The 25599-nt window shown below is 41.9% G+C and overlaps 1 protein-coding gene across 7 annotated transcripts in view; it reads right to left on the bottom strand.

Annotated features, from left to right (window-relative positions):
* GPC2 (glypican 2) overlaps positions 1–25599 on the bottom strand; it is a 419550-nt gene that overhangs the window by 129454 nt on the left and 264497 nt on the right. For all 7 annotated transcript variants that reach the window (XM_046898721.1, XM_046898720.1, XM_046898724.1 and 4 more), the window contains one exon: positions 17271–17391. In XM_046898721.1, coding sequence (XP_046754677.1) covers positions 17271–17391 — 121 coding nt within the window. The remainder of the gene's footprint in view (positions 1–17270; positions 17392–25599) is intronic.

Genomic DNA, 25599 nt, shown 5'->3' on the forward strand with positions numbered 1-25599 from the left:
ATCTTTCCAAGGAACAGCTTATCCTTTATCTCAATCACGTTTCCAACAACTGATCCTCACGCTGGGAAGAATGATGACCTTTAATTCTCTGTGAATACAGATTGGTTTTGCCTATAGCTTTATGTCCAACTTCCTTTCTTCTTAAGCCTTCAGTTACACTGAAGCGATACGTATTTGATAAAGCTCTAGCTAAATTATCAAAACCCCTCAACCCATTTTGCCATGCAACTGACAGCCGGTGTCCTAACCCAGCACCTCACTAATGTCAGCAGGACAACGTTTGGTGCTGAGCATCTCGCATCTCCCATCCTTGCTGGTCAGCATTGGCATTTCCAGAGCATTTGCCACAGTAAGACCAAAGGCAGGTCTTGTTTATCTGCATGTTACGTGTTAGGAAATAATGTGACAGAGAGCTTTGTCCTTGGGAACACCAGGAGCTTGTCGGCGAGATGGATACCATGACTTACTTCTCATTTGTCTTGTGGAGCTGCTCTGACTGCTTCCCCACCTCTGCCACATAGTCGTCCTTTGCTTCTGCTCAACTTACCCAAATCCTGCAGGGCAGCCTTACTCAAGCTGAATACTGAGACAGCTGCTCACCGCTAAATAAATGTTTTCTGGGCTTTTTTTTAACGTCAGGAGCTGCTATGAGCTCCGTCTCACCAAGCTGCTGGAGACTATTTTGGAATAATAATAGTCATAAGTTCTGGTGATGAGAAGGCACTACAAACCAATTCAGCCTTTCTCAGGGATTGTGAGAGACCAACTATTTCTGCCTGCGTTAGCAAAGCAGTGATTAGACAGCCTGCTTTATTTACGTTTAACTGCATTTACCATCTGACGGTACTATCTTCAACCTGTGAATGTGCGTCAGCTGAGGGGCTCTGTATTTGCTCTTCCCCCATTTTTACACCAGTTCATTCTGCTTCTGTTCAATACACCGAAAGGTGCCTCTCATACCCTGGCTGCAACAGAGCTGTCGGCTCGGGGAGCCCTTTCTGAGTCAGTTCTCATTCACCATTTCCAGCAGAACACAGCACTGGAGGAAAGCATCACTTGTGATGAGACTTCTCTCCATGTGGGGCAGAGATCTCAGGCCCTGACACACACACACACACACACACACATCTCCCACTTCTGCACAGGAACCGGAGCTGGCAGCTAAGGCTCTGCACAAAGGCTAGGGATGCTTGATTAATAAAACAAAGCCACAGGAAAAAAAAAAAAAAAAAAAAAAAAAGGAAGGAAATCCCCATGTTAACGAACCTGTACATTGTTCTGAAGCTTTTCTTTTTCCTGGGATGAACAATGGATACATTCTACAGAATAAGTTTAAGGTCTCAATGCCAGTGCATCCTGGACCTATTCCACAGGCAAATGCCAAATGATCCCTGACAACCTGGAAGGACCGAGCATATGCACACGCTAAAACCCACACGCAGATAACGGACGCTGCTGTTGCGCCCTTCGTGTTTCCTGCTGCTGGACAACTGCCAGAAACAGAGGCACCAAAACACCCCAAGGAAACCTGCTTTCACAAGATTTCTAATGTGCATCTGTAGGTTCAGAAGCAGCGGAGAATTCCGAGGCGCAGTCCCACTCTGGCCATGTTCAGCAAACAGAACTCACAAAACTTTGGCAGTTCATTCATCAGAACTATAGCTTTTTTTTCCAACTTGAAAAGACTTTTTGTTCCCTTCTTTTCTTTTCTTTTTCAATGGCTAACCTTTTTGCCTCCTTCTGTAAGCCAGATTTCTGCCCTTGTTTCGTCTCCTCTTCTCTGACTCCTTACCTTTGCTATTAATCTGCAACAGGCAAACTTGTCAAATATCAGCAACACCCAAAACTTAATTAGACTACAATTTTCTTTCTTTCTCAAATATATGCCCCAGACTTCCAATGTCACTGAAAGCAAGTCTCTTCTAAATAAATGTTATTCTAGAACCAAATACGGGTCAGACTATAACCATTTTATTTGGAACCCTGGCTTCTATTTCCTAAGCCTTTATTTTAATACTCAGAGACACGTTCAGAAACAAATGGCAAAACAGAATCACAGATGTGACTTTTGTGGATTTAGAGTTTTCCAATACATGGTATTATGAAGCAACATCTCATGTACACGTAGCACACAGTGAAAGTGGAATTATAGCGGATGTCTCGATGTCTCATATTAGTTATTCAGGAAAGAAGCACATCTTCAGATGGCTTCACAGAGCTCTTTTCCAGAGTGTACAGTAACATTTTGACAGTGTCAATCACAGCCACACACTGTGACACTATGAGGAGGACTGCAGCTGTATTCAGAAAGCTTTCTAACAATAGTCCCTTGCCTATGAAGTGCTAAACAGGCTCCCTTGCATCTGAAGCATTAATAATTCAGAGTCATTCAGTCCTAAACCACAGCATGTGACTGACAGCTGTCAAGCGTGTGACATCATCTCTCAATTACACAGTGTAATTACTTATAGTTTAACGATGTGTACAGTAAAATGAACAAAAAGGACACCTAAGGAAAGCTTAGGTGATGTTCAGATAAGTGTTCCTGCCGAGCACTTAGTTTTTATTTTCCAGAAGCGCTGGGAATCTGCAGTTCTCAGCACAGAGAGGCCTTTCTGAAATGTCATCAGCTTTCAGAAAGCAGTCATCAACCACGCAACTGGTCCAAGATCACGAATGAGGCTGCTGTGCAATGACAAGAAACTCACTCACCACTCTAAAAAATGCAGATGACAGAGATATTTTCTTTCAAAGCTCTTAACACCAGTGATACTTCTTACTCATTACTCTGCTGGCTAACCAAACCAACACAAAAATCTTCTCTGCTTTGGGCTACAGATCTATTTACAACCCCTAACAGAGACAACACAATGCAGTGGTTGGAAAGGGTCAACAGAGGCACAGAGAGCTTACTTGCTCATAATTATGGCAGTAGGGAGTTTAACCGTTCTATGTAGCCTGGAGAATGGGAATGCTCACCACATTTTTCTTCAACAAACTGCTGAGTGTAACTGGGAGAGCAAAGCTGAGCGCACAGGCACAAACGGAGCAAGTTTTTCTGTGGGAAGCAGAACTCAGCCTGCTTTCCTGTGGCTTTGTGTTTTGTGGCTGGATTGTTTCCTCTGTAAGAAGGCATGAAGTCTGAGTGAAGCTTTTCTTGCAGCTGGGCTCTTCAGAGCCCTGTTTCTCATTCTTACCCCTTATTGTGGGTTCTTTGAGATATACAGCACAGCCCATTCTGTACCCTTCCTGGCAGCTGGGGACTCACACTCTCCAAACACTTATTCTCCTTAAACTTGCAAGGTTTTAATATTTTTTTAGACTACAGCACTGGTAGAGATACCTGGCAGGCTCAAATGCTACTGGGGGAGGTGACCCAAGAGCTCTGCCAACCTGTGCCAGAGCTGACAGATGGGCAGGCAACTTCTGACACTGGGCCTGCACATAGATCTACAAGGCAGACAGATTGGTTCTGGGGTTGTTCTCAGGCACCAGCAACTACACAAACAAGCTGACAGAAGAGCTCAAAAGGAAGTTCACAGAATCACAGAATGACTTGGGTTGGAAGAGACCTTAAAGACCATCAAGCTCCAACCTCCCTGATGTGGGTTGGTTGCTCCCACCAGCACGGGTGGCTCAGGGCCATGGCCTTGAGCACCTCCAGAGATGGGGCATCCACAACTTCTATGGGCAGCCTGTTCCAGAGCCTCACCACCCTCCGAGTAAAGAATTTCCTCCTAATATCTAACCTAAATCTCCCCTCCTTTAGTTTAAAGCCATTCCCCCCTATCCTGTCACTATCAGCCCACAGTCGAAGTCAGTCTCCCTCCTGTGTACATGTTCCCTTCAAGTACTGGAAGGCCACAGCGAGGTTTCCCCAAAGCATTCTCTCCTCCAGGCTGAACAAGCCCAGCTCCATCAGCCTTTCTTCACAGGAGAGGTGCTCCAGCCCTCTGATCATTTCTGTGGCCTCCTCGCCCACTCCAACACTCTTTGCGTACTGGGGGCCCCAGGCCTGTATGCAGTACCACAGATGGGGCCTTAAAAGAGCAGAGTAGAGGGGGACATTCCCCTCCGTGCACCGCTGCCATCCCTCTGTTGAAGCAGCCCAGGATACCACTGACCTTCCAGGACAAGCACACACTGCTGGCTCACGTCCAGATTTTCGTCTACCAGGACCCCTACGTCCTTCTCCACAGGGCTGCTCCCTCAGTCTGTACCCATGCCTGGTAATGCCCCAACCAAGGTGCAGCATGTTTCTTGACTGTTTCAAATTTGGGCATCTGCTGCAAAGATGCCTCTGTCCCACACCCCAGCTGCTAGAAGAAACGCCTGAGCTTCTGACACGTAACCATTGAGGGAGCAGCACTTTGCTTGGTGAACTTTCCCTATTATTCCTGCTGCAGCTATTTCCCCTCTTCCTAGCTCTTTCCATTGTTGTTAAAACAATGTGAATAAACTTCCATTATACACGAAAAATATCTATTTCCTAACATCAATTCCACATTTACTGCAGTGGTGAGAGGAAAACAAACAAACAAACCCAACCACCTAATCCTTTAGCTGTAAGAACTACTCACATGCTTAAGGCTAAAACCTTCAAATTTGAGGAGAGATGAGTGTGAAACTTCAAAGAAAACAATGAGCTGAAGCCTGCATGTTTAAAGATCCCCCCAGAATTTAGACAGCACAGCATTACCGCAGAATGTGCACTGCGTAGTGAATGCCAACAGAATGGCGTGAACTGTTGTGTGGACTTCTGCCCTTCTTAAAAGGAATCTTGAAACAATAAACACGTCTAAAAACTCCTGAGAGGCCTGAAAGAGTTCACGGACAGAAAACCTCTCTCAGATCTGCACCCTTGTAAAGGTCATCCTTTAAAAGGACAAAGTGAAGTCACGTCAGCTATCTGGCATAACAGAACACACAACGATCTAACTCCTGTTTGCAGACTAAAAATAACCCTCACCTTTTATTGAAGTGCCTTAAGGCCAGTTACAGTGGGTCTCACACTAGGGTGTGCAGAGGTAGATGTTAATTAAAGGGTATTCCCCAGAGCATATCCCAGCCCCACCTTTCCTTCAGAGACTGGGGAAGTTACTCCCTGTGAATCTTTGTGCAGAGGGCAACTCTGAGCCAGAACCTGTCTGACACTACGCGTACTAAGGTTAGAAAGGTGTGTTGGAACCCCCAGGGGCCCCACAGTAGGGGATCCTGCTGTCCAGAGTGAGCCTCCCAGGTGGGAACAGAGCATCACAGATGACAGAGATTTTGTGGGTGGCCATCAATTTATCCTCTCTGACAGCAATCAAGAAAAAAATCACGTCAATACAAATGTCTCAGGTAGCCACACCTCCTGACAGAGTTGTCAGGGACACGTGCGCATCTGCCTCATCAACTGCTTTTTGAGTCTGCTGCCTTCAGTTAGTAATGATCCAAATTATATGTATGCTCAAACACATACTCACAAACATGCCAACAGAGTACATTAAAGCTGACATATTTCTGAAAGCTACCAAAACCCAGATAAGATGGAAGCCTGTTCAAGCTGATGTAGGCATTTCATCTACTTTCCGTCACATAGCATTCCGTATAAAGCCACATTAATGAGCAGCATCCCAAATGAATGTCTGAGCTGCCATCAAACACTGTTGACTTGCAGGTGACAGAGTTATGTGAAGAGTACAGGAAGGGGTTGGAGGGTCTGGAAGGAACAAGAGAAACAGAAGTCTTCTTCAGTATCTTGTCTCCAGGACTGATGCTGCTACCTTCTGCTTAGTCCTGGACTGGAAAGGGAAAATATGGAATGTTTGAATTCTCAGCATTTCTTGTTCTGTAAGAAATCAATGCCATCCTCTCCTTCAGGAGCCAGCCTTCTCCCATCTCCCTCACAGGACTTACAAAATGGAATTTAACTGAAGTAATACAACTGCCATTTACTTTTAACTGCGATGATCAAGGGTTTAATCCAAACTCAAGTCCAGGGACTACGTAAGGCTGTTTAGCTCTGGCTTACTAGTTTAACTTCAGCCTGACAGTTCAGACTGAACTATTTTTGTCAAACCCAGACTATGGTCATTCAACTTTTGGTTTGCTTGAACTCATTACAGAAAGCACCCCACATACAAAAGACTGTACTGGCTTAATCAAAGCAGTGCAAAAGACCTACAGTTATAACCCCGTGAGCAACAACTCCCAAGAAGAACACAGTGACATGCAGCCTCTGCCCCCATTTATGCTCTCTGTGCATCCCTCTCAGGCACTTCCTCCAGGAGCCTTTCCTCAAAAATCAGATTTGCTACGTGTGGTAACAAGCCTGCATAGTCCAAAGGCTTCTGGAACTTCAGAATGAGAGAAACTTCCTGCACAGATAGAATGGGCTATGGGAATGCAGCTGAACTTGAGCACCTAACGTTTTGCTGGGGAGCAGGCTGACAGGCAGGCAGTCTGGGCAGCTTTGGCCTCGCTGAAGAATAAAGAAAAAAAATAAGATGACAGCCTTTACTAGAATTCATACGTTGCACAGAAACACTTTCTGCATCCTTATTTTTTGTCTACTACCCACCAGTATACCTCCTCATGCAGGATAAGGCAGTTTCTTACCATCCTTGGCCCTTCTATCGAACTGGTTTTCCACCATCCCTTCAGCTTTCGTTGCCACGTTTTATATATCATAATTTCTACTTTGCACTGTTCAGAATTTTTATTTTCTTACTTTTGAAAATTTTAGGTGCTTTTTCTTTACTGCTGAACCGAGCTGTTTTATTAGCCAGATAATCCCATTTCCTGCACCTGCACTCATGACTTTCTGCCATTAACCATTATATTTAGAGGCTACATACAAACCTCACATTTCAAAAAGCAATTATTCCAGTTTTCAAAATAAATACAGTCCTTTTACTTTTGTTTGTCTCAGAAGCAGCAATTCATTATATTTTGTTTGGATTATTAGTTCATACATCACACTACCAGCCCAAAGGATATTTGTTTTAAGTCTAGTAACTCGTGTGCAATTTCTTAATATATGAAGTCCTTGGAAGTGATTAGCAAAAGCAGATGAAAAAAAAAAAACTAAAAAAAAAAAAAAGGAAAAAAAAGAAAAAAAAGGTATTTTAAACAGTAACCAAAGTAATCTTTCTAATAAGAAAATATAATATTGCTTCATATGGTTCATGAACGCTCTAAATGAAGTCCAAACCTGACCTCTAAGAGCTGAAGTGATTCATTTCAGACACCTCCGTTAAGATTTCAGTATCGTGCTGTATGACTCAAAATTACCCTCGAGACGAGAACTTCATGCAACAAAGCTCCTTAATATTAAACGTATCTTCAAGTCACTGGCACAACGGTCAGCTTCATCAAGGGGTTCAAAGCGCCTGCAGCTCGCCGTGGCTCTAAGCCCCCACTTTATGATTTCATCCAGACCCAATTATAAAGTCTAAGCAAACCAAATCCAAAGCTTTCCATATACCATTCTGAAATCCATTTTTTATTATTACATTCTCTTATTTCAAATGCCACATCAAATATGGCTCAGCATCATTTTACTGCAGCGAAGCACAAGACATATTTCATTATATTATCCAATAATTACGTTGTTTGTCTGCCAGTTCGCTCCCATGAATGTGTCACTGTGAAAAACTTCACTGTAAGCAGCTCCTCTCATAGATACTGAAAGGAACAAACAAGCCAGAGAGCCCTGAAACGCCACTGAGCCTTTCTGATGAGGCTGAGATGTGTAGAGACATATGGCAGCACTCAAAACATGACGTGCCTCATATCAGAAGGCTGTGCTCTGGGTATTTGCTGCTGGCTACTCAAAGCTGTGTTCAACTTTGGCTATCACTTCAACTCATTTGAATTAGTTACAAGACACACCTTCCTAATTGTGGAAACGTCCTCCTCACCCAGAAAGAGTATTTTCCATATTAGAATTACCAATAAATTAGCGTGAAGTTCTTTTTTACAAATGTTGGAAACAACAGAATGCATACATGCATTTTTTTCATTATGCACATTAAAAGAACATAGAGGCCTACGTGGAGATGCCTTCAGATGTGACTGAACTATGTAAGACTGAGGACACGTTGTGGTTGCTTCAAAACAATTCAGTCCTGCCATACACCTTTTCCTGGGAGGAGATGTGCACGCTGCCACTAGCCTGGGAAGCAGAAATACGTTTGCAAGGACACACTGGGTGCTCACGTAGCAAAAAGCAGACATCTTATGTGCTCCTGACTGCAGTGCTGAGTGCCTGCGTGCTGAAACACCACGCTGAAATGACGGCTTCAGGTAAAGAGAAAACTGAGCAGGATACGTGATAGTGCTCACTACTGGCCTTGTCAGCAGAACCCCTTTGCTGTCCATGGCAAGGGGTGACTCAGAGAGACAGCCTTCGCTATCCACATCTGAGTTATGCAACAGAGGAAGGTGGCTTCTTCTCCAGTAATTACACCAAGGGTTTCACCACGGCAAGCTTACTCCAGTCTCTGCCCCTCATATTTTGAGCATGCTCTTCACTCACACATGCATATAATTATATAAAAAGTGAATAGCCCATGGAATTATTTACATCCCTAAAGTTAGGGCCATAAATATTGATTCTGGGCTTGAAAATGGTTACACGTGCCAGGTCTTGTTTCCTTACATTACCTTTTGTGAACGCTCCCTTAGATTTCTCCTGGAGAAAATACTAAAGCATAGTTTCTCCACATAAAGTAGCACCATCTTATTCACTCTCTCTCCTTCTTCTCTTTGCTATTGGTGTTAACACAACAGCAAGGCTACCCATTTCTGGAGGGAACTGCTGGTCTCTTGGGTGATTATTCTGCATAATGACAAGTTCATGCATGACATCTGGGACTGGGAATACTCAGCCCCAAGTAGATCCATTCTCACATATCCACACTGAGGCACGGGCTCATTTCAGATGCATGAACGAGGCAAGAGAAATAAACGTATTATTTCATTTAAAATGCAAATAGTCCCAAGAAGAAGGGCAGATTGTAGGTGTCACTGAACAGTATAAATAAATCGTATTTGTAAGGCTAGACACCAGTGTAAGCCTGAGGTGTTGAGGAATATAAGTAATGAAGGCCCCGTGGTGTCTTCAGCACTGAAGTCACAGCTGAAGGCTGTGAGTGTCCCACCTGTGCTCAGGAGTAGGCACCACAGCAAACAGCCTCTTGCACCTCCCTGCTGTTCAAAAGCACAGCAGCCAGCAAATGCTATCTTAACACACCAAGGCTTTTCTTAGCATCACATGGAGAGCAGCAAATGCTCTTCCAGCTAGAAGTGCATGCAAATTGTGTGCTTTGCAGCTTCTGCTCAATCAGTCCTCTCTGACTATGCACATCAGCCCCACTGGTGGCAGCCTGGCAGGCCGGACACGCACAGGAACCTGCTCCATGTGAGACGCCAGCATGTGCTGATTGCCCTGGCGGCCATTTCCTTTGCATGTTTTCCTATAGGAAGCAGGAACTTCTAGGTATCACGCAACTTAGCAGCAGCATGACTACTCTTGATTTACACGCTGGAACATATTTCTGTGTACAAAGGTATAAAGGGCCTATTCTGTGCCTAAGCACTATTGTCTATGAATTCAAGCCAGACCTTGAGACCACTAAAAACAGGAAGTGAGGCATTTAAGACTAGAGTCTTTATTTTCATTGGTAAAAGCAAGCAAAGACACACAAAGCTGAGGTGCGCCAGTGAAGAGGTGGAATCTCCCTCACTGGACATGCAGGACTTGGTCTTACAGAGCCCTAGATCCCCCAGCCAAAAGCCGTGCCTTCAACAGATGATCATCCAGACTACCCCTTGCAACTTCAAATTGTTTGCTATTCTCAATTAACCTCTCTATTCTCACAAATAGTGGTAGGAGATGGCAAAAGAAGAATCAAAATTAAAATACATGCCCCTAAAAACTGTCTTATTACTAATACATTTTGGAAAAAATACTTAGTTGCCACAGAGTATCATCCCTACTAATCCAGGTAGAACAGTGTTTATAATAAACTATGCCACAGTGTCCTATAGCGAAATAAATGACTTCCCATTCTTTGCTACGGTTTCCTCTCAAGTCTACTTGCTAGCCTCATACCTACACGGAACTGAATCGAGTTAGGAGCAAGCTGCAGAGACTGCCTGGAGCACAAGGCAATCAGGTGATGAGCTTCCATGCTCCCTTTACATAATGCACCTAACTCAGTTATTTTTAAATGGACTCAGACTAGGCTGATTTTCAGAAACAAAACATTTGATTGGGGGTAAGAAAGATAAGTAAAACAGTATGAGTTAAGGACTAGGCAGCATTCATAAAAATAACAGAGGGTGAAAATCAGAGTGTATGGTGGTTTATAAAATTCCCTCTACACCTTTTGGCATTGGCTGAGTTTGGTCTATTTGCAAACCTCCATGTCACAACAGAGGTAAGAAGATAAAAATTGAGAAAAAGAGAGTTAGCAATGAGGCAATTTCCTTCCCTACCAGAGGGCTCTTTCACAATCAATATTAGCGAACAGGTAAGACTCAGACTTTTGCATGAGATGGGAAGATTTTTGTGGAAATTCTGACAATAGATATGAATGTACAGTATGAGTTTGTCCAACATTCAGGCTTCCTCTCTAAAACCCAAAGGTGGGCCCACACCCTCAGCCAACCCCAGGGGCACCTGACATCCTGCCCTGTCCCCAGCATCAGTCACCCACTAACAGAAACCTCTGAGGGCACCTGGCCTGCGGTTTCTTGGGTCTCATTAAGCAGATGGTTGCTGGAAACAAACTTTTTGCTTTAACTGGGAAGTGGCAGTCTACTTCAGCAGCATAAACATGAATCCACTTGTGACAGCCAGGGCAGATCCACTAGAGCTTGACAAGCCAAGTTTGGACAGTCCCCAGCTTTGTTCTCTTACGCTGCTTTTTTCTGTTTGTGTCCACCCGATAGTACTTGCCTTTGGCCACTGACCAATCAACTGTTTGAAAACCATTCCTCTACCCTATAAAGACAATGATATCTGCTTTTCTTTCACATTATGTAAGCTTACCAAACACAAGCATGTGATTGTACCTCAGAAATGAGATGAAAAGCAAATATCAGAATCACACTACTAATGATCATAACTAAATGAAATGCATATCACTTACAAGTATTAAGGCAATGAAGGAAAGGTGGTAGGCTAACAATACCATCAGTTACTTAAAAAAAATATATATATATTTCTATTGTGACTAAATCTTAATTAGTTCAACTATTAGACATAAATCAATGATAGTTGCTTTCTAGCTTAAAAAAAATCAATTAACATCAAAACAAGCAGACTAACCTAGCAGTATCAGAAAATTCTTCCCCTCTGCCATCACCCACAAAGGGACATTTCTGGTCAAGAACCATAACAACTTTGTTTTTTCAAATGCATGTATTTTGGTTAGCATCTCATATCACAAAGGCAACAGCTATTAAGAGTCCCACACTTCTCTTGGGAAGGTGAGAAGCCACAGTATTCCCACAACTGATTGAGAAGTCCCACTGTCCCCCTTGCTTCCAGATGCCACCCAGAGGATCCCAAGCGCTCTCAGGTCAGCTGTGAGCACAGCCATCAGAAGCAGCTGGAATCAGGCGTTCCAGCCAACAGACAGATCTTGGCTTTTCTTAAAATAGCACTCTTCTTTTCAAAACATGCTTTCCTATACGTGAAATGTTTTGGCTCAGTTTTAGATCGAAACAGTAGCTCTCCCCTCCCTCTCCCCTATTTGGCTGAAGTCACAACTGTGACTCAATATGTGATTTTGATTTATTAAGACTAATTTCCCCCAATGAGCAAAACAAAACACATACAATGGCCCATCTGGGCAAATAATTTCTGCAAATGCTTGCAAGACAAATAGCACTGCATATTCTGAGGCACAACACATGAATAATAAATGGGCATTTCAGCATTCTATGTTTTCTAGCACATAATAAAATACGCCAGATTTACATAACGATTCAGATTTCTCTTATATTAAAATGTTTCGTTTTGGGTTAGTTGCATTAGTAGATCACATGATTTCTGCCTCTATTGAAATCTCAATGTTGGTTTTAATACTAAAAAGTAATTCCTTGATCCTAATTAATATTATTTAATTGCATCTTGCATCACTATATTTAACAACAACAACAACAACAAAAATCTGCAGACCTCAGGACAGCAAAAGTACACAGATTTCAATCAGGGATGATGTATACCTCCATTAGGACTAGATTACAACACTAACGTGCTCTCCATAAAACAACGCTCCCATGGAGGCTTCTCAGCAGGACTGGACTAGAGCAAGCCCCCTGGTGCTGATGCACAGACTAACTTTTGCTTTTGGTAGGAGCTTTAAAGCCATTTGCAGAACCAAATCTGGATCTCCCAAACTCCTTTTCTTTATAAAATATAAGGGTATGTGATGAGGCACTCTTGCACCTCCTCAGGACTCAAGCTCCCACACCTTGCACTAGGAGCTCCCAGCTGCAGATGAACAGGCTCATGGTCGAACTCCTACTGGCTGTTCTGCCTTTCTGTCTGCCTCTCAGGGCTCACAGAAAAGAGGATCTGTCTAAATTTTTCTCCTTTCACAGCCACATCTGTATGGTTTCCAGCAGGAGCCAGCTGAGCAGCCCTCAGCTTGTCCCTGCTACCCAGCATCCCACCAGGGACATGAAATAGTCAGAAATGAAGAAGGGGCATGTACTTCTAGCTTCAAAGCAGCAGTGGTTTGCAGAAACCTCCAGCCAGCAGGGGATTTTGACAGACTTCAGGTGCCCCAGCCCACTATTTAAATACATTTCTTCTTAATTGTCTGGGATCTACAGCCTTCACTGCAAGGAACACTTCCTAGTGAAGCATCTCCACTGCCATGCAGCCTTATATATACTTCTATATCCCAGTGCACTGCTGTATGCTACACTGCTTTGCAAAGAGGGCTGTCACTGATTTCTACCTTTCTTAGTAAGAAAGGAACCCCCCCCCAACAGACAGTCAGTGCTTTGTCTCAGCTCTGATTGACAAATCAATGGGAAAATGTAACAACAGTGAAAAGCTCTGGGCTTAAAAGAATTAGCTAAGAACTACATATGATAGAAATCTGACAGTTCTTTAAGAAGAGAGAGCATTAAACTGCTACTTGATTTTTGTTTACACTTCCCAGGCTGCCGGGACTGATGTATCTTTTCTTGGTTTAATCTGAGACATGATGAAATCTGATATATCTGATATTTTTATACAGCATACGCTAAACGTGTACATATATATTTCCTAAGAAATGAAAAACCACGCAGAAGACCAGAGAGAGAAAGATTACACTCAGTCTTTGAATAAGCTGGATACTTTCAAGCATTGGCATGAGTTGTTTCATTGCATATGGATTATGAAAAAGACCATAAGTTATCTCAGAGCTGGGCATTCAGCATTTATATCTGGAAGCAAAGAGATGTCTGATTTTTAGCAGAAGAGAAGAAAAACGGCCCATGAATCCAATAAGCATGAACATTTTGAAAAAAACAATAACTGGGTGGTAAACTCTACAACTGATGAAGTAATGTGAGATGATAGTTTATGTGAAGACAGAAGCAGAGCAGGAAATAAAAAAATAAACAGTCAATTTGCTTTTTCCTTGCTCTTTCTTTTTTTTTTAAGACTTCAAACATTTCCGTTTGGAGTTTTGTTAATTCTATCTTTCCTTTCCTGAAGAATATGCATTTTTGCTGCAAGACACACATTTGCCTTAGGTCAGCTGGCAGATCCATGCAGTTTCAGTGGGGGAGGCAAAGAATATGTAGGGCCAAATTCGGCAAGTTCTGCTTCAGTATCACTCTCACTTTAAGCACGGGGATACTGCAGTGTCTTTCTGACTTACAGCCATGCCCTAAGCATCCACCTCTGACTGACTGCAGCAAAGCACACTGTTTTCTTAGATTCTGTCAAGATCAGATTTAGGTTATCAAAAGACAAAGAAGTTAAACTTGTACGCTATTTATCACTCTACTGTTCTTTGAGAACGCCTGTGCAACCCTGCTAGGCAAGTTATAGTTAAAGCTTTTCCTCTTTTCCCTAACATATTCATTGCTTTAAATGTAATTGATGCTTTAGGAGTGTTAGCCTTAGCCCCCTAAGCTCTTGTGTTTGAATTGTGAAAAGCATGACACTGAAGAAAAACACTAAGACATATTTAAGTACAATTGTATGGCACAAAGTAGCCCTCAAAAAAGGTACAATGCAGGGTTTCATATTTATTATCAGTTGCAGTTCACATCTGCTCTATTCATCAAAAAGGGGGTGGAAAAGATACCACTGTTGACTGCTAGTTCTTGAAAACCAACCTGGGATTTCACTTCATCTGTTTCTTCATTACAGTAATTTTTACCTGTAGTAAATTGTAACTTGGTAATTGTACTGATATGCGAATCAACAGCTACAATAAACCCTTCAAATACCTTATCTGACAAGGGCACAAATAACAGTAATTTCTGAATAATATTCACTTCTGGTTTCACAAAGTGTTACCAAATAGCCTGCTATTTGCATAATCATTTTGTTTTAAAAAAAATACTACACGGTGAGGATTTAACTTCAAGATGAAAATAGTGAGAAACTACTACCATCTCCAATGAACTGGCATTTCACCTAAATGCAAGCCAGAAATGGGGAAGACCAGCATACATATGATGTGTAAGGTGCTAGACTCGGCCTGCTCTGTGCTGGAAGGGCTGGGCTCCATCCAGCAGCAGGCACAAGGAGGCTCGCCAAGGCAGCAGCAATTCAACTTGCTCCAGAAAAGCTGTGGAAGTGCTGAGCTAAGGTGTAACCTGGAGAAAAATGAATGCTGTTGGTTGGAACACGGCTGTAGCTAACAGTACACCAAATCAATCCAGCAGATGATTATCCCAATTTTCACAAATGTGCACTGTGACAAGTCAGAGACAGAGGGCCAACAGGCCCAGGCCCTCTGTCAGAGAGATGCTGCAAGGTTAGAGCTTGGTTTGGTAGGAGAGTAATGCTATTGGTGTTCCAACCTCAGCACATCTGCCTCTTATCAAGAATACATCGTTCTTCTGTGCAGTTTAGCAATATTAGTTAAGTGGAGGAAGATGAGTGGGACCCAGACACATTAAATCAGCTCTGATAGATACTGTGCGCTGTTTCTGCATATGAGATATGCGACTGTTGCTTAAAATACTGTTGCTAATCTCAAATACTTAAGGGAATACAAAGATAACGTTATTTTGTCACTGTTTCACTACTTAGATTCCACCACACCTACTGCTCATTACATGAATACCAGGATTCTGTATCACTCTGTCTACACAGCCTACACACGCTACTGACGGCACTTTAAAATCCAGATTTAACTGGCTTTTCAGCGACAGTTTTTATTTGTGTGCTAATACCACAACTGAAAGAAAAACTCAAGAAGAAGAAAAAAAACAACTACCCATGCTTGATGATACATGTGAAAGCCTTAGATATTTAGCAACTCTTTGATGCTTTGATCTCCGAAGAAATCTTACTAAAATTATGATCAAAGGAATTTATATTATTTCAAGTACTTAAGAACGAACAATCTTAGGGCAATAATCAATATTCTGTTTAATCCTTCACCCTTGGAATACATTATTGCTAAGCACCTCGATCTGATGGGAGTTACATTTACTTAAAGATGATATCCTCATAAAAAAGAATTAGAAGTAACAGAAAGCAATACTTCCAACTTAGATGAAGAGATACGAAGAATTCAGTTTTACTCTTCTAACTAATAATTGTGTTTTGAAGGTATTTTTTAAGTGTACATAAGAAAGTTGGTATGCAGCTCGTCATAATGAGACTGTTCCAATTTTCCTTTTCTACAGTAGCCAAAGAAACAGAATTTCCAATACATAGCTACTTTTAATTTAATCTAGCTGTTTTCTGTTGTTCGTGTTTATAGAGGACGATTACACAGATGGATATATCTAATATTTATAAAGTAAATTAACATTCTATTTGATAACATACAAAGGCAGATAAATAATGAATTACCCTTTTCATCAGTCTAACCACATAATGTCTATTTCACCATAATATCAAGTACCACATCACCCTAGTTGCTGCAATCCCCCATGGCAAGTTAAAGCAGTGCAATACAAGGGATCCCCACACCGCAGCCTACAGAACATAAAAGACAAGCCAGATTTAATAGAAACACTAATTACAGGTTATGTTATGGATTTACCACTTGTTGCTGATGAGAGGTAAAGGAGGGGTGTAATAATAGTACTAACAAGTAACAATAAAAGCAAATAAGAAATCAAACCATGACTCCCTCTCACAGCCATGGTCTTAAGAAATCCAACATCCTGACTAAGCCATTCCTCCCCCCATTTTAACTGAGCAGATCATTTTTCTTCCTAATCATCCCACCAACAAAGGTTGTCTTTAATCTTCCAGTTCTTCTTTCAGAAAAAGGGCTCCATCACTCCCTAATGGTGAAGAATTACGAGTAGACTCATGTGCAAACACATCTGACTGTGAACGCACTGTTGAAAACATTCTTCTGAGCTGACAAGAAAACACGCCTACTTTAAATGAAAATCAATCTCTGCTTAATCTGCTATCTCCAGCTCATTTAGTGTGGCACTGCTGTAAGAGCTCACAGAGCTGTGCTGAAGCCATAACATCTCAGAGCTGTGCCTTTAGCTTTGAAACCCTGCAGATCCATGGGGACAAGAAGATGACAGAGGCAGACAGAGGTTAATCATGCATCTGACAAACTCAGTGGTTCTTTTGGTGTATCATGATGCTTTTCAAGGGGCATAGCTGACACATCCGGGAGTGCCTTCTGTCCTGATTTAAGTTCTATGCAGTTCAGTTATTGCACAGTTAACAGATTCATTTTGTCTTCTCATCTGTTTACACCTACACCATAAAGCTGCACAACCAAGGAGATACTCTTCCAGCACAATTTCCCAGGGCTCCAAAACAGAACTTGACTCTTGTGGGACTCAGGAGCTGCCCAATGGGACTCCAGACCACAGGACAGTGAATTGAATGCTATGGGACAACAGCCAGGAACTACAGCAACTTCCAGGGAAATAATTTTGTCTCATTAGCATTCATAATCCAGCTGATACAAGACAATCTCTGGCTGCCTTTGTTACCAGGCCTACCTCAGGTCTCTCTCACGGCTCTGGGAAATCTTAGTACCATCATCTGGCTTCATCTCTGCTGTCACACCTTGTGGAAAAATGCTTTTATCTCTAAAGTTACTTACTTGATTAAAGTTCTGAAGTTTATCAATCAAAGTGCTGATGAGTGGGTCTAGTCCTCTGACTTTCAGTTCCGGATTATTAATTTGTGCCTTCAGTCCACTGGAAACAACTCTGCTGGTATAACTGAAAAAAAGCAGAAAACATCACTGGTTGGAACCATATCCATCAGAAGTAAAAATCACATGAAAGAGAACTTCCTGAAGTAAATATTCTGGAGATGGTAGGAGAAAATTGTAATAAGTACTTATGCATTTAAATACACCAAACGAGAAAAAAATTACTTTCTCTGTGGTATCAACAGATTATTCAAACCATAAATGGACATCAATTCTACAAGCCACAGAGATTACTTCCATTTCTAATATAAGTGGGATAGTTCAATCTTTCCTGCCATCCCACCAACATTTGCCTCTGATGTTGTAAGCAAACATTAAAAAAAATAAAAAAAATAGGAAGCATTACTTTCGAAACAGCCCTCGTAATTTGGCACTCATTTGTCACCAAACAGATGAGAGACGCTTGCACAACCCATTAAGAACTGAAAAGCCCATTCCCAAACCCAGATCTCAGACAATGCCACTTGCCTGTGAGGAGCCCATCAGATGCCCAGTTGGCACCTTTACAAACTCAGGCAGTTACCAGTCGGCTCCTTTGGACAAATGCCACATCTATCACTTAGGTCATACCTACATACTTCAGTATACCAGCTGCTCTCCTACCAGTTGGTGCTTCAGTAAAACCAAGTTATGCTGAAGCCAAGGACAGCATTCCAAAGTGGAAGAATTATCTAAATTCTTTTTCTTTCTTTGGTGAGGAGACACCTTGATCTTGTCTAATCATACTTGTCTAATAATACTTGTCTAATCCTGATTTCACTTAGGACAAACCATAAAAGCCAGGGCCACCTTTTCAGTAAAATGAATAAGTTTCACTGCTTGGGGGAAAAAAAGAAGAAGAAGAAAAAAAGAAAAAAAAAAAGAAAAAAAAGACAAAGAAATGGTTTAAACAAAGAGTTGAGAAAAAAACATCCCTTTTCACTAATAGTCAGATAGTACTTAGAAAAAGACAAACATTAAGGAAAACCTATTTCAGTAAGTTTATCTTTCTACATTCAGAGAGCTTTTTGAAGGAAATGGACTAAAGTTTTCTTTGTGCAAGTCATAAGAAAGAAACTAATCCAGAAGCATAAACTTCCATGATGCAATGGCACGTGCAAAATGATGGCCAGGTTCTGATCTTCCAAGCAGGCTTTGACAGCTGAACCAAGGTCTCCAGGAAGAACACAGATAAAGGATTATTTTCAAGTCAAGACTGGCTTGGATTCTATCAACCCACTTTACTGAATCACTTGGACAATACAGGAAGCCTGCCTTTGGCTATACCTTTATCCACTGACCAGGCTATTAGCTGAATGTTCCTCATTGTTCATCAAATGAAAATACGTGCTTCTCACTGTAGATGTACAGAGACACCTGACAGGGCTTTCTGAGATCAACTTATCAAGGTACAGAAGAAATTTAGATTAATGGGTCAGCTCATGGCCTCTACCAGCCTTTCACTGATTCTCTGTGTGCATTACTGTCTTATTAGAAACTCATCAACAGCAGTGAAGAGAAAGGCTTTCCCTTTTCATTGCTCTTGACTGCTCTCCGTTTAACCCCTGGTTAAAGCTATAAGGGGTTCTCTAGAAGATTAACTCACTATAGTCCATAATAAAGAACTCAAAATTGCTTTCTTTCTGTTTTTTGTTGTTGTTGTCATTGTTGCTGTAGTTTTGTTGTTTCTTTGGCAAATGATACTCACTTTTTCCCTTCTGAATCACGTGACTCTATTAAATTCCTCTAAGTGGTATTACAAACCTTCAGCACTGCATGGAGTTTAGACAAATATGATCAATTCAGAAACAGAAGCAGCAGCATAAATGCCAGTCTCATTGGAATTCAAAATATGGAAACCAACTCACATTGCTGTTGCTAAATACATGCCTTCTTTTATAGCATTTTATCAAGAAAATAGGACTATTCTGTATGAATGAATCTATAGTCCACCAAGACAAAGGGGATACTCACATGCTGTAAGTTCTATCAGTATTTAGGAATCAGCCTTTAAAGATCTAGAGATACGCATAAATAATACAAGGACAGTTTTACTGCCATATTGCTTGCAATTAGACCTACAATGTAGATATCCTAAATTTCAGATGTCAGAGAAAGCATGCATTAATTGTGTGAATTGCGTATAATTTCCTCATCCTCTCAGTCCAGTCCAGCCTCAGTACAGCAGTCAGCGAACACCCAACTGCTCACAAGAGGCTCCAAGCCAGCACTGGCGCAGTGCTGATCTGGAACATGACCTCCAGGACAGCAATGCCCTGAAAACCAACTGTAGTCTTTTAGCAGTGGTGACACAGATGTAATCTGTTTGCCAAACGATGTAAAGAGAGGAAAAAGACTCACTTGCAGAACACAACAAAGTCAGCTTTTGGGTTTCCAAAACTCTGCTAGCTCTGAGATCATATCTATAACAAAATCAATCTTGGAAAGATTCAGATGAACTAAAAAATGATGAGTTCAGAGAGGGTGGGCTACAATTCTTGAGAAGAGACAGGACACAGAACTGAAGGAGAGTCATGCAGCCAATAAGAAGGGAGAATTCCTCCAGACCATCACAGCCAGGAATCAAGACTGCATTAGGAAAAGACAGTACATCCATCTGACCCAAACAGCTACCTTGCAGACAGTGAATCTTTCTGCCAGCTCCGTAGTGTGCTGATATAGCTTGGAATGAACACTATACATTTCCTGAAAGATAATCTGATTACTTCACTTCTTTGCACTATCTAAAACATTATTTTTTGACATCGGATCCTGAATTACTGGAAATGTACATTAAGTGAGAGCAGAAATTGGCTTGCTTTATTTAATAACCTGCAATTTAACTGAAATATTGTAGCACAGAATTGTTAACTCTGGTTACTGCTCTAGTATTTTATACATACGTGACCCAGAGATGTCAGTAGGAATGGTTGGGAAAGTTGTATAAAAATATTGTCCCTGGAACAATCTTGAATGTAATCACTACATTAGAGCCCAAGGAACAATATGTGCAAGTGGGATTCTCTTCCAGATCTTTGAGACGCATGCCAATGTTAATCTACTAATCATTCAAGCAAAACAATGATGCTTTAAAAGTCAAAAATCAAACAAAACCAAATGATAAAAGAATTCACCTCTAAAACTGTAATTTACACGACTTCCGAAGAATAGCTTCAATTATTTTACATCTTAGCTAACACAGTTGTTTGCAGACTTAGAACAGGGTGTAAAGTGAAACGCTGTTAACACATGGAATTGCACTTCAACTGAAGGTATGCATTTTTATTGTCTATATAAATACAGACAATACTGGAAGCTATGTTAAGACACATGCGAGATGAGGAGGTGACCTGAGACAGGCAGCACAGCTTCGCCAAGCGCAGATCATGTCTGACCAATCTACTGGCCTTCTACAACGGAGTGACAGCATCAGTGGACCAAGGAAAGGCAACTGATATCATCTGCTTGGACTTATGCAAGGCCTTTGACATGGTTCTACATTACATCCTTATCTCTAAATCAGAGAGAGATGGATTTGAAGGGTAGACTACTCGGTGGATAAAGAACTAGCTGGATAGTTGGAGCTAGGGGGTTGTGGTCAATGGCTCCATGTGTGGGTGGAGGTCGGTCATGAGAAGCACTCGCCTGGGGTCAGCCTTGGGACCAGTGCTCTTCAACATCTTCATCAATGACATAGACAGAGGGACCGAGTGTACCCTTGACAAGCTTGTTGATAACACCAAGCTGAGTGGTGCAACCGACACAATAAAAGGAAGGGATGTTATCCAGAGTGATAAGGACAAGCTTGGAAAGTGGGCACACATGAACCTAATGAGATTCAACAAAGTCAAATGCAGGGTGCTGCATTTGGGTCTGGGAAATCCCAGGTACAGACTCCTTGAAAGCAATCTTGTGGAGAAGGACTTAGGGGTCCCGGTGGATGAAAAGTTGGACATCAGACAGCAGTGTGCTCTTGCAGCATGGATGACCAACTGTACCCTGGGCTGCATCGAAAGAGGAGTGGCTAGGTGGGCACAGGGGACTGTATCCCCCTGCACTCATGAAGCCCCATCTGGAGTACTGCATCCAATCTTGGGGCGCCCAGTATGAGAACGAACTGTAGGGGTTGGAATGGACCTCTAGAGATCATTGAATCAGGCCACAAAGATGCTGAGAGGGCCGGAGCACCTCTCTGAAGATAGGCTGAGGAAGCTGGGCTTGTTCACCCTGGAGAAGAGAACACCCCGGGGAGCTTATAAAACAGGCGGGAGACAGACATCTTATGTGGGCAGATATTGATAAGGGGGAGTGATTTTAAAACTAAAATAAGGGAATTTTGGAGTAGATATTGCAGAGAAATCCTTTACTCAGAGGGCAGTGAGGCACAGGCTGCCCAGAGAAGCTGTGGGTGCCCCATCCCTGGAGGCATCCAACACCAGATTCGATGGGGCACTGGGCAGCCGGATCTGGTGGGGGGCAACCTTTTTCAGGCAAACCAGTGCAAGAAATGCATCAGGGATAGATCTAACTAGCACTTATATTTAGCCACCAGAGCCCTAACAAGAGAATCATAGAATCATTATGGTTGGAAGAGACCTCTAAGATTATGTAGTCCAAATGTCCACCTACTTACTGCCACTAAACCATGTTTCTTAGTACCACATCTAAGGAACAGAGTGTTGTGTTCACAGCACTTCCTTCGCTGTTCCCTACTGCAGACAGCACTAGTCTGGATAAAAGTGACTGATGAAGCTTTTATAGGAGCTTTTCTAAGTGTTATTGATCAGCCTCTAGCTGGAGCCTGTTTCCATGGCTTCCCCTTGCTCGGGGTGCAGTTATCCTGAGCTGTGTCACTAAGATCCCCATGTGCTGATCTACTGGCTAATGGCTCATCCTTCTCCGATGAAGCCAGCCCCAGCACACGTACTCACTGCAGGGATCCCAGAGTAACACCACAGCAGACTTTGTGTTCTCTGTAACAGGCACGGAAAATTTCAGAATAATCTATACTGGGAATCCAGGACACTCTGAACCCGATTCACCAGCTACAAAAAATACGTGTTTGCCAAGGCTTTTCTCATATGACAGCCACTTTTTTTTTTTTTTTTTTAATATAATTTTGCACAATACATTGCCAAGGAAAAGAAAAGAAAACAAGTGTTTTTCATAATCTGCCATGCATCTTTTTCATTGTTTCTGTTCAGTACCGCTTGAATAGTTCTGCTGTGATGATCATGGCTAAAAGAGCAACACCTTTCTGAGACACACTGGTAAGCTCAATTGCTTACTGCCTGAGACAACCGGTCCTGAAAGTCACTTTAGCCATTTACCTCATTGGTGTTATAAAAATGGGACTGCCCTAGGTTCTGTATAAATATATAAGCTATTCTGTACCTCTCCTCCCCAACAGTACCTCTCCTCCAATAGAAAATAACATCAAAAACCTGCAGAGTGAACCACCTATTAAATGTTTTCTCAGTCTTCAAAAAAAATTAACAGCTGTCCAACAGCCTGCTAAAGTCAGCAAAGGCTGAAGAAAGCAAGCCCCTCCTTTTATAAACAACAAAATCATAAAACCATTGGAACAAAACTAGACTTTACAACAACTACTTCACACCCAGCTCTGCTTTTTTTCATCTTTGTGCAAAATTTCTTACACAGGAAACAATTCTAGAGATATATGTTGCCTGTAAAACCATCCAGAAGTAGATAGCACTATGCAAATAAAAAACATAATGAATTAAAATTATGTCTTTTTACACTCATATGTTCAAGCCAGTAATTCACTGCTGTTCTTATTTGCTAAAACAAATTCTGAAGTAGCCTGTTTATTTCAGCAGCATACTGAACGTGCTGTCAGAGCAGTCACCACCCACCCCCACTAAATGACTCAGAGGTTAAAGGGTTAGAGGGGGAGATGGGAGGGAAGAGCTTTCCATGTGTCATTCAGTAGGAAGCAGTGAGAAATACGGATAAGCTATTAAACTGGACTTGAGACCCAGTGAACAATTAATTCAGTTACATTAAGCATGGCTCACCAGATGGTGTGTTTTGTTTTATATTTATTCATAATTTGACCCTTGGGTTTGAATTACGTGAATCCGTCGCTGATCTACACCATCCTGTTGTGTCTTCAAATGCACAACTTCTGGACGTTTCTCTTGTGTGCATGTGACATTCTGACCTATGGGGCTCTGCAAGGGCTGATTTTCTCCCGATTCAAAGCAACCAGAAGTGCGCAACAACCAGTAAAAGTAGTGACAAAAAATTCTATGAGGTTGAAGAATGAGTTTGCAATAACGCACTGAGATTGCCAGCTTTGATTTGAATAGCTTCAGTCAACACTTCTAGGCAAAGTGGGAAGACATGCAAAATATACAGCAATCTTATAGCCCTAGCATGGTTGTCAAAGTTACGTGCAGCTCAACAAGTAGCTTCGAGGAAGCAAAGCAAATGCCACTCTCCTGGATACTCAACCCCAGTTCTCCAGGAGCAGCCAGCCCTGCAGCCAGCTGTCCCTCAGCAGCTCCACATGCTGAGGCTGTGGGTGTGGGACCTTACCCCAGCTCCTTCCACCCTTCTTGTTAGAACTGACCAGCAAGCAGACTGTGCTTCACCTCCAAGCAGTTCTCACAGCAGCTCTGAATGGAGAAATATCTGTATCAAACTTATCATTTCTGTAACAGTTCAGAAAACATGGATTATGGATGTTGAGCACCTTGGCTGAGAGGTGTCCAACAAGGAACAGTCAATCCTTGCCTTCTCTAGGAACTACACACTTCTTCGTCGCATATTCACTGAAGCACAGAAAGGCTTGTTCTGGAAGGACCTTAAAGCCATCCCAGTTCCAACCCCCTGCAGCGGGCTGGTTGCCACCCATTAGCTCAGGCTGCCCAGGTGGCTTTGAATGTCTCTATGGATGGGGCATCCACAGCTTCTCTGGGTAGCTTGTTCCACACTTCATTGTAAAAGAAATGCATCTTAAGTTTACTGTCAGATAATCAACAGATATGAGGGGGTAAGAAGTTTGCAGTATTTTTTTTTTTTGTCTTTTTTTTTTTGTTTTTGTTTTTTTTTTTTTTTTTGAGTTCAGCTTATTTTCATCTAATCAATCAGTGTGTAAGCGTTTCACAGAATTAAATCTCGGGAGATTTCATGACTACAACATTCATTCAGTTAACTGTGATCCATTAGGCCGTCCTGCAGCCAGCTCCATTACCTTAAATTGATATAGTCCTTGTTAATAGGATGGTTTCAGCCAGCCTCTGCTCACAGCAGGACTGCAGGGAGAGGAGCGCAGTTCCACGGAACAGCATAGAAAGGTGATCTCTAACAAATAATATCCTTAGAATGATGCTGGCATCTGGGAAGTCCTCAGAGCTACAGACCTTCTGAGCCCTCGCATGCAGGATGGCAAGCTTTTGGTGACTGCTGAAAATGAAATTTCTGAGCTTCCTGATCAACCTGAAAATCACTTGGGGCTTTTTGTTTGCTCTTAAGGGAAAAACACGCAATTTATGCCACTGCAGAGCAGAAGCAATGGTACTGAAGTCAGTGGAGTTATACTATGGCAAAATTTGGATGTATCATATGACAGTGAGACCCTCTGTGCCAAACAAAACTGGAAAAAGTATTTTCCAATAAAAAGATTCAGTTGCTTAAAAGTGTCTACATAAAGAGTTCATTTTGAAACAATTAATAACTGCCAACAGACTACAAGGAAGATCAAATCGAATTCATGCTGAACTTAACTGCCCTGAAGATTTTATGAAGTAAAAAAAGAAGTGACACAGTGTGAATGTTCTCTCTGCCAGAACTGTTCAGTGGAAGTTTCATAATCTTGTTTGTTAGTAACTATGGGGGATTATGAGAGAAATAGTGTATGCTAGTGAGCTAATTCCAAGAAAATCACAAAGCCAAATGGCATTTCTAATGGCCTTTCTCCACCTCTCCAGGACGAGAAAAGACCTCCTGTAGTCTGGATTATGAAGACAGTTCTAAGGCTGCAGGTACAAAACTAAGTTACCTGAAAGTTTCAAAGTGATTCGACCCAATGAATACACTGAAAATAACAGTTACAAGTATATATGTAAAAGATCTCAGCAACAAAATACAAACATTCATCAGGTTTTCCAGAAGCATTCTAACTTTCAAATCAAAGAATACGTGTAAAATGCTTGAAAAGTGTTGTAAACATGCTATAACAGACTGTGGGTGAAACAGCCTCCTTTCTTTT

Source organism: Gallus gallus, chromosome 9 (genome assembly GCF_016699485.2).
Source record: "Gallus gallus isolate bGalGal1 chromosome 9, bGalGal1.mat.broiler.GRCg7b, whole genome shotgun sequence".
NCBI lineage: Eukaryota > Metazoa > Chordata > Aves > Galliformes > Phasianidae > Gallus > Gallus gallus.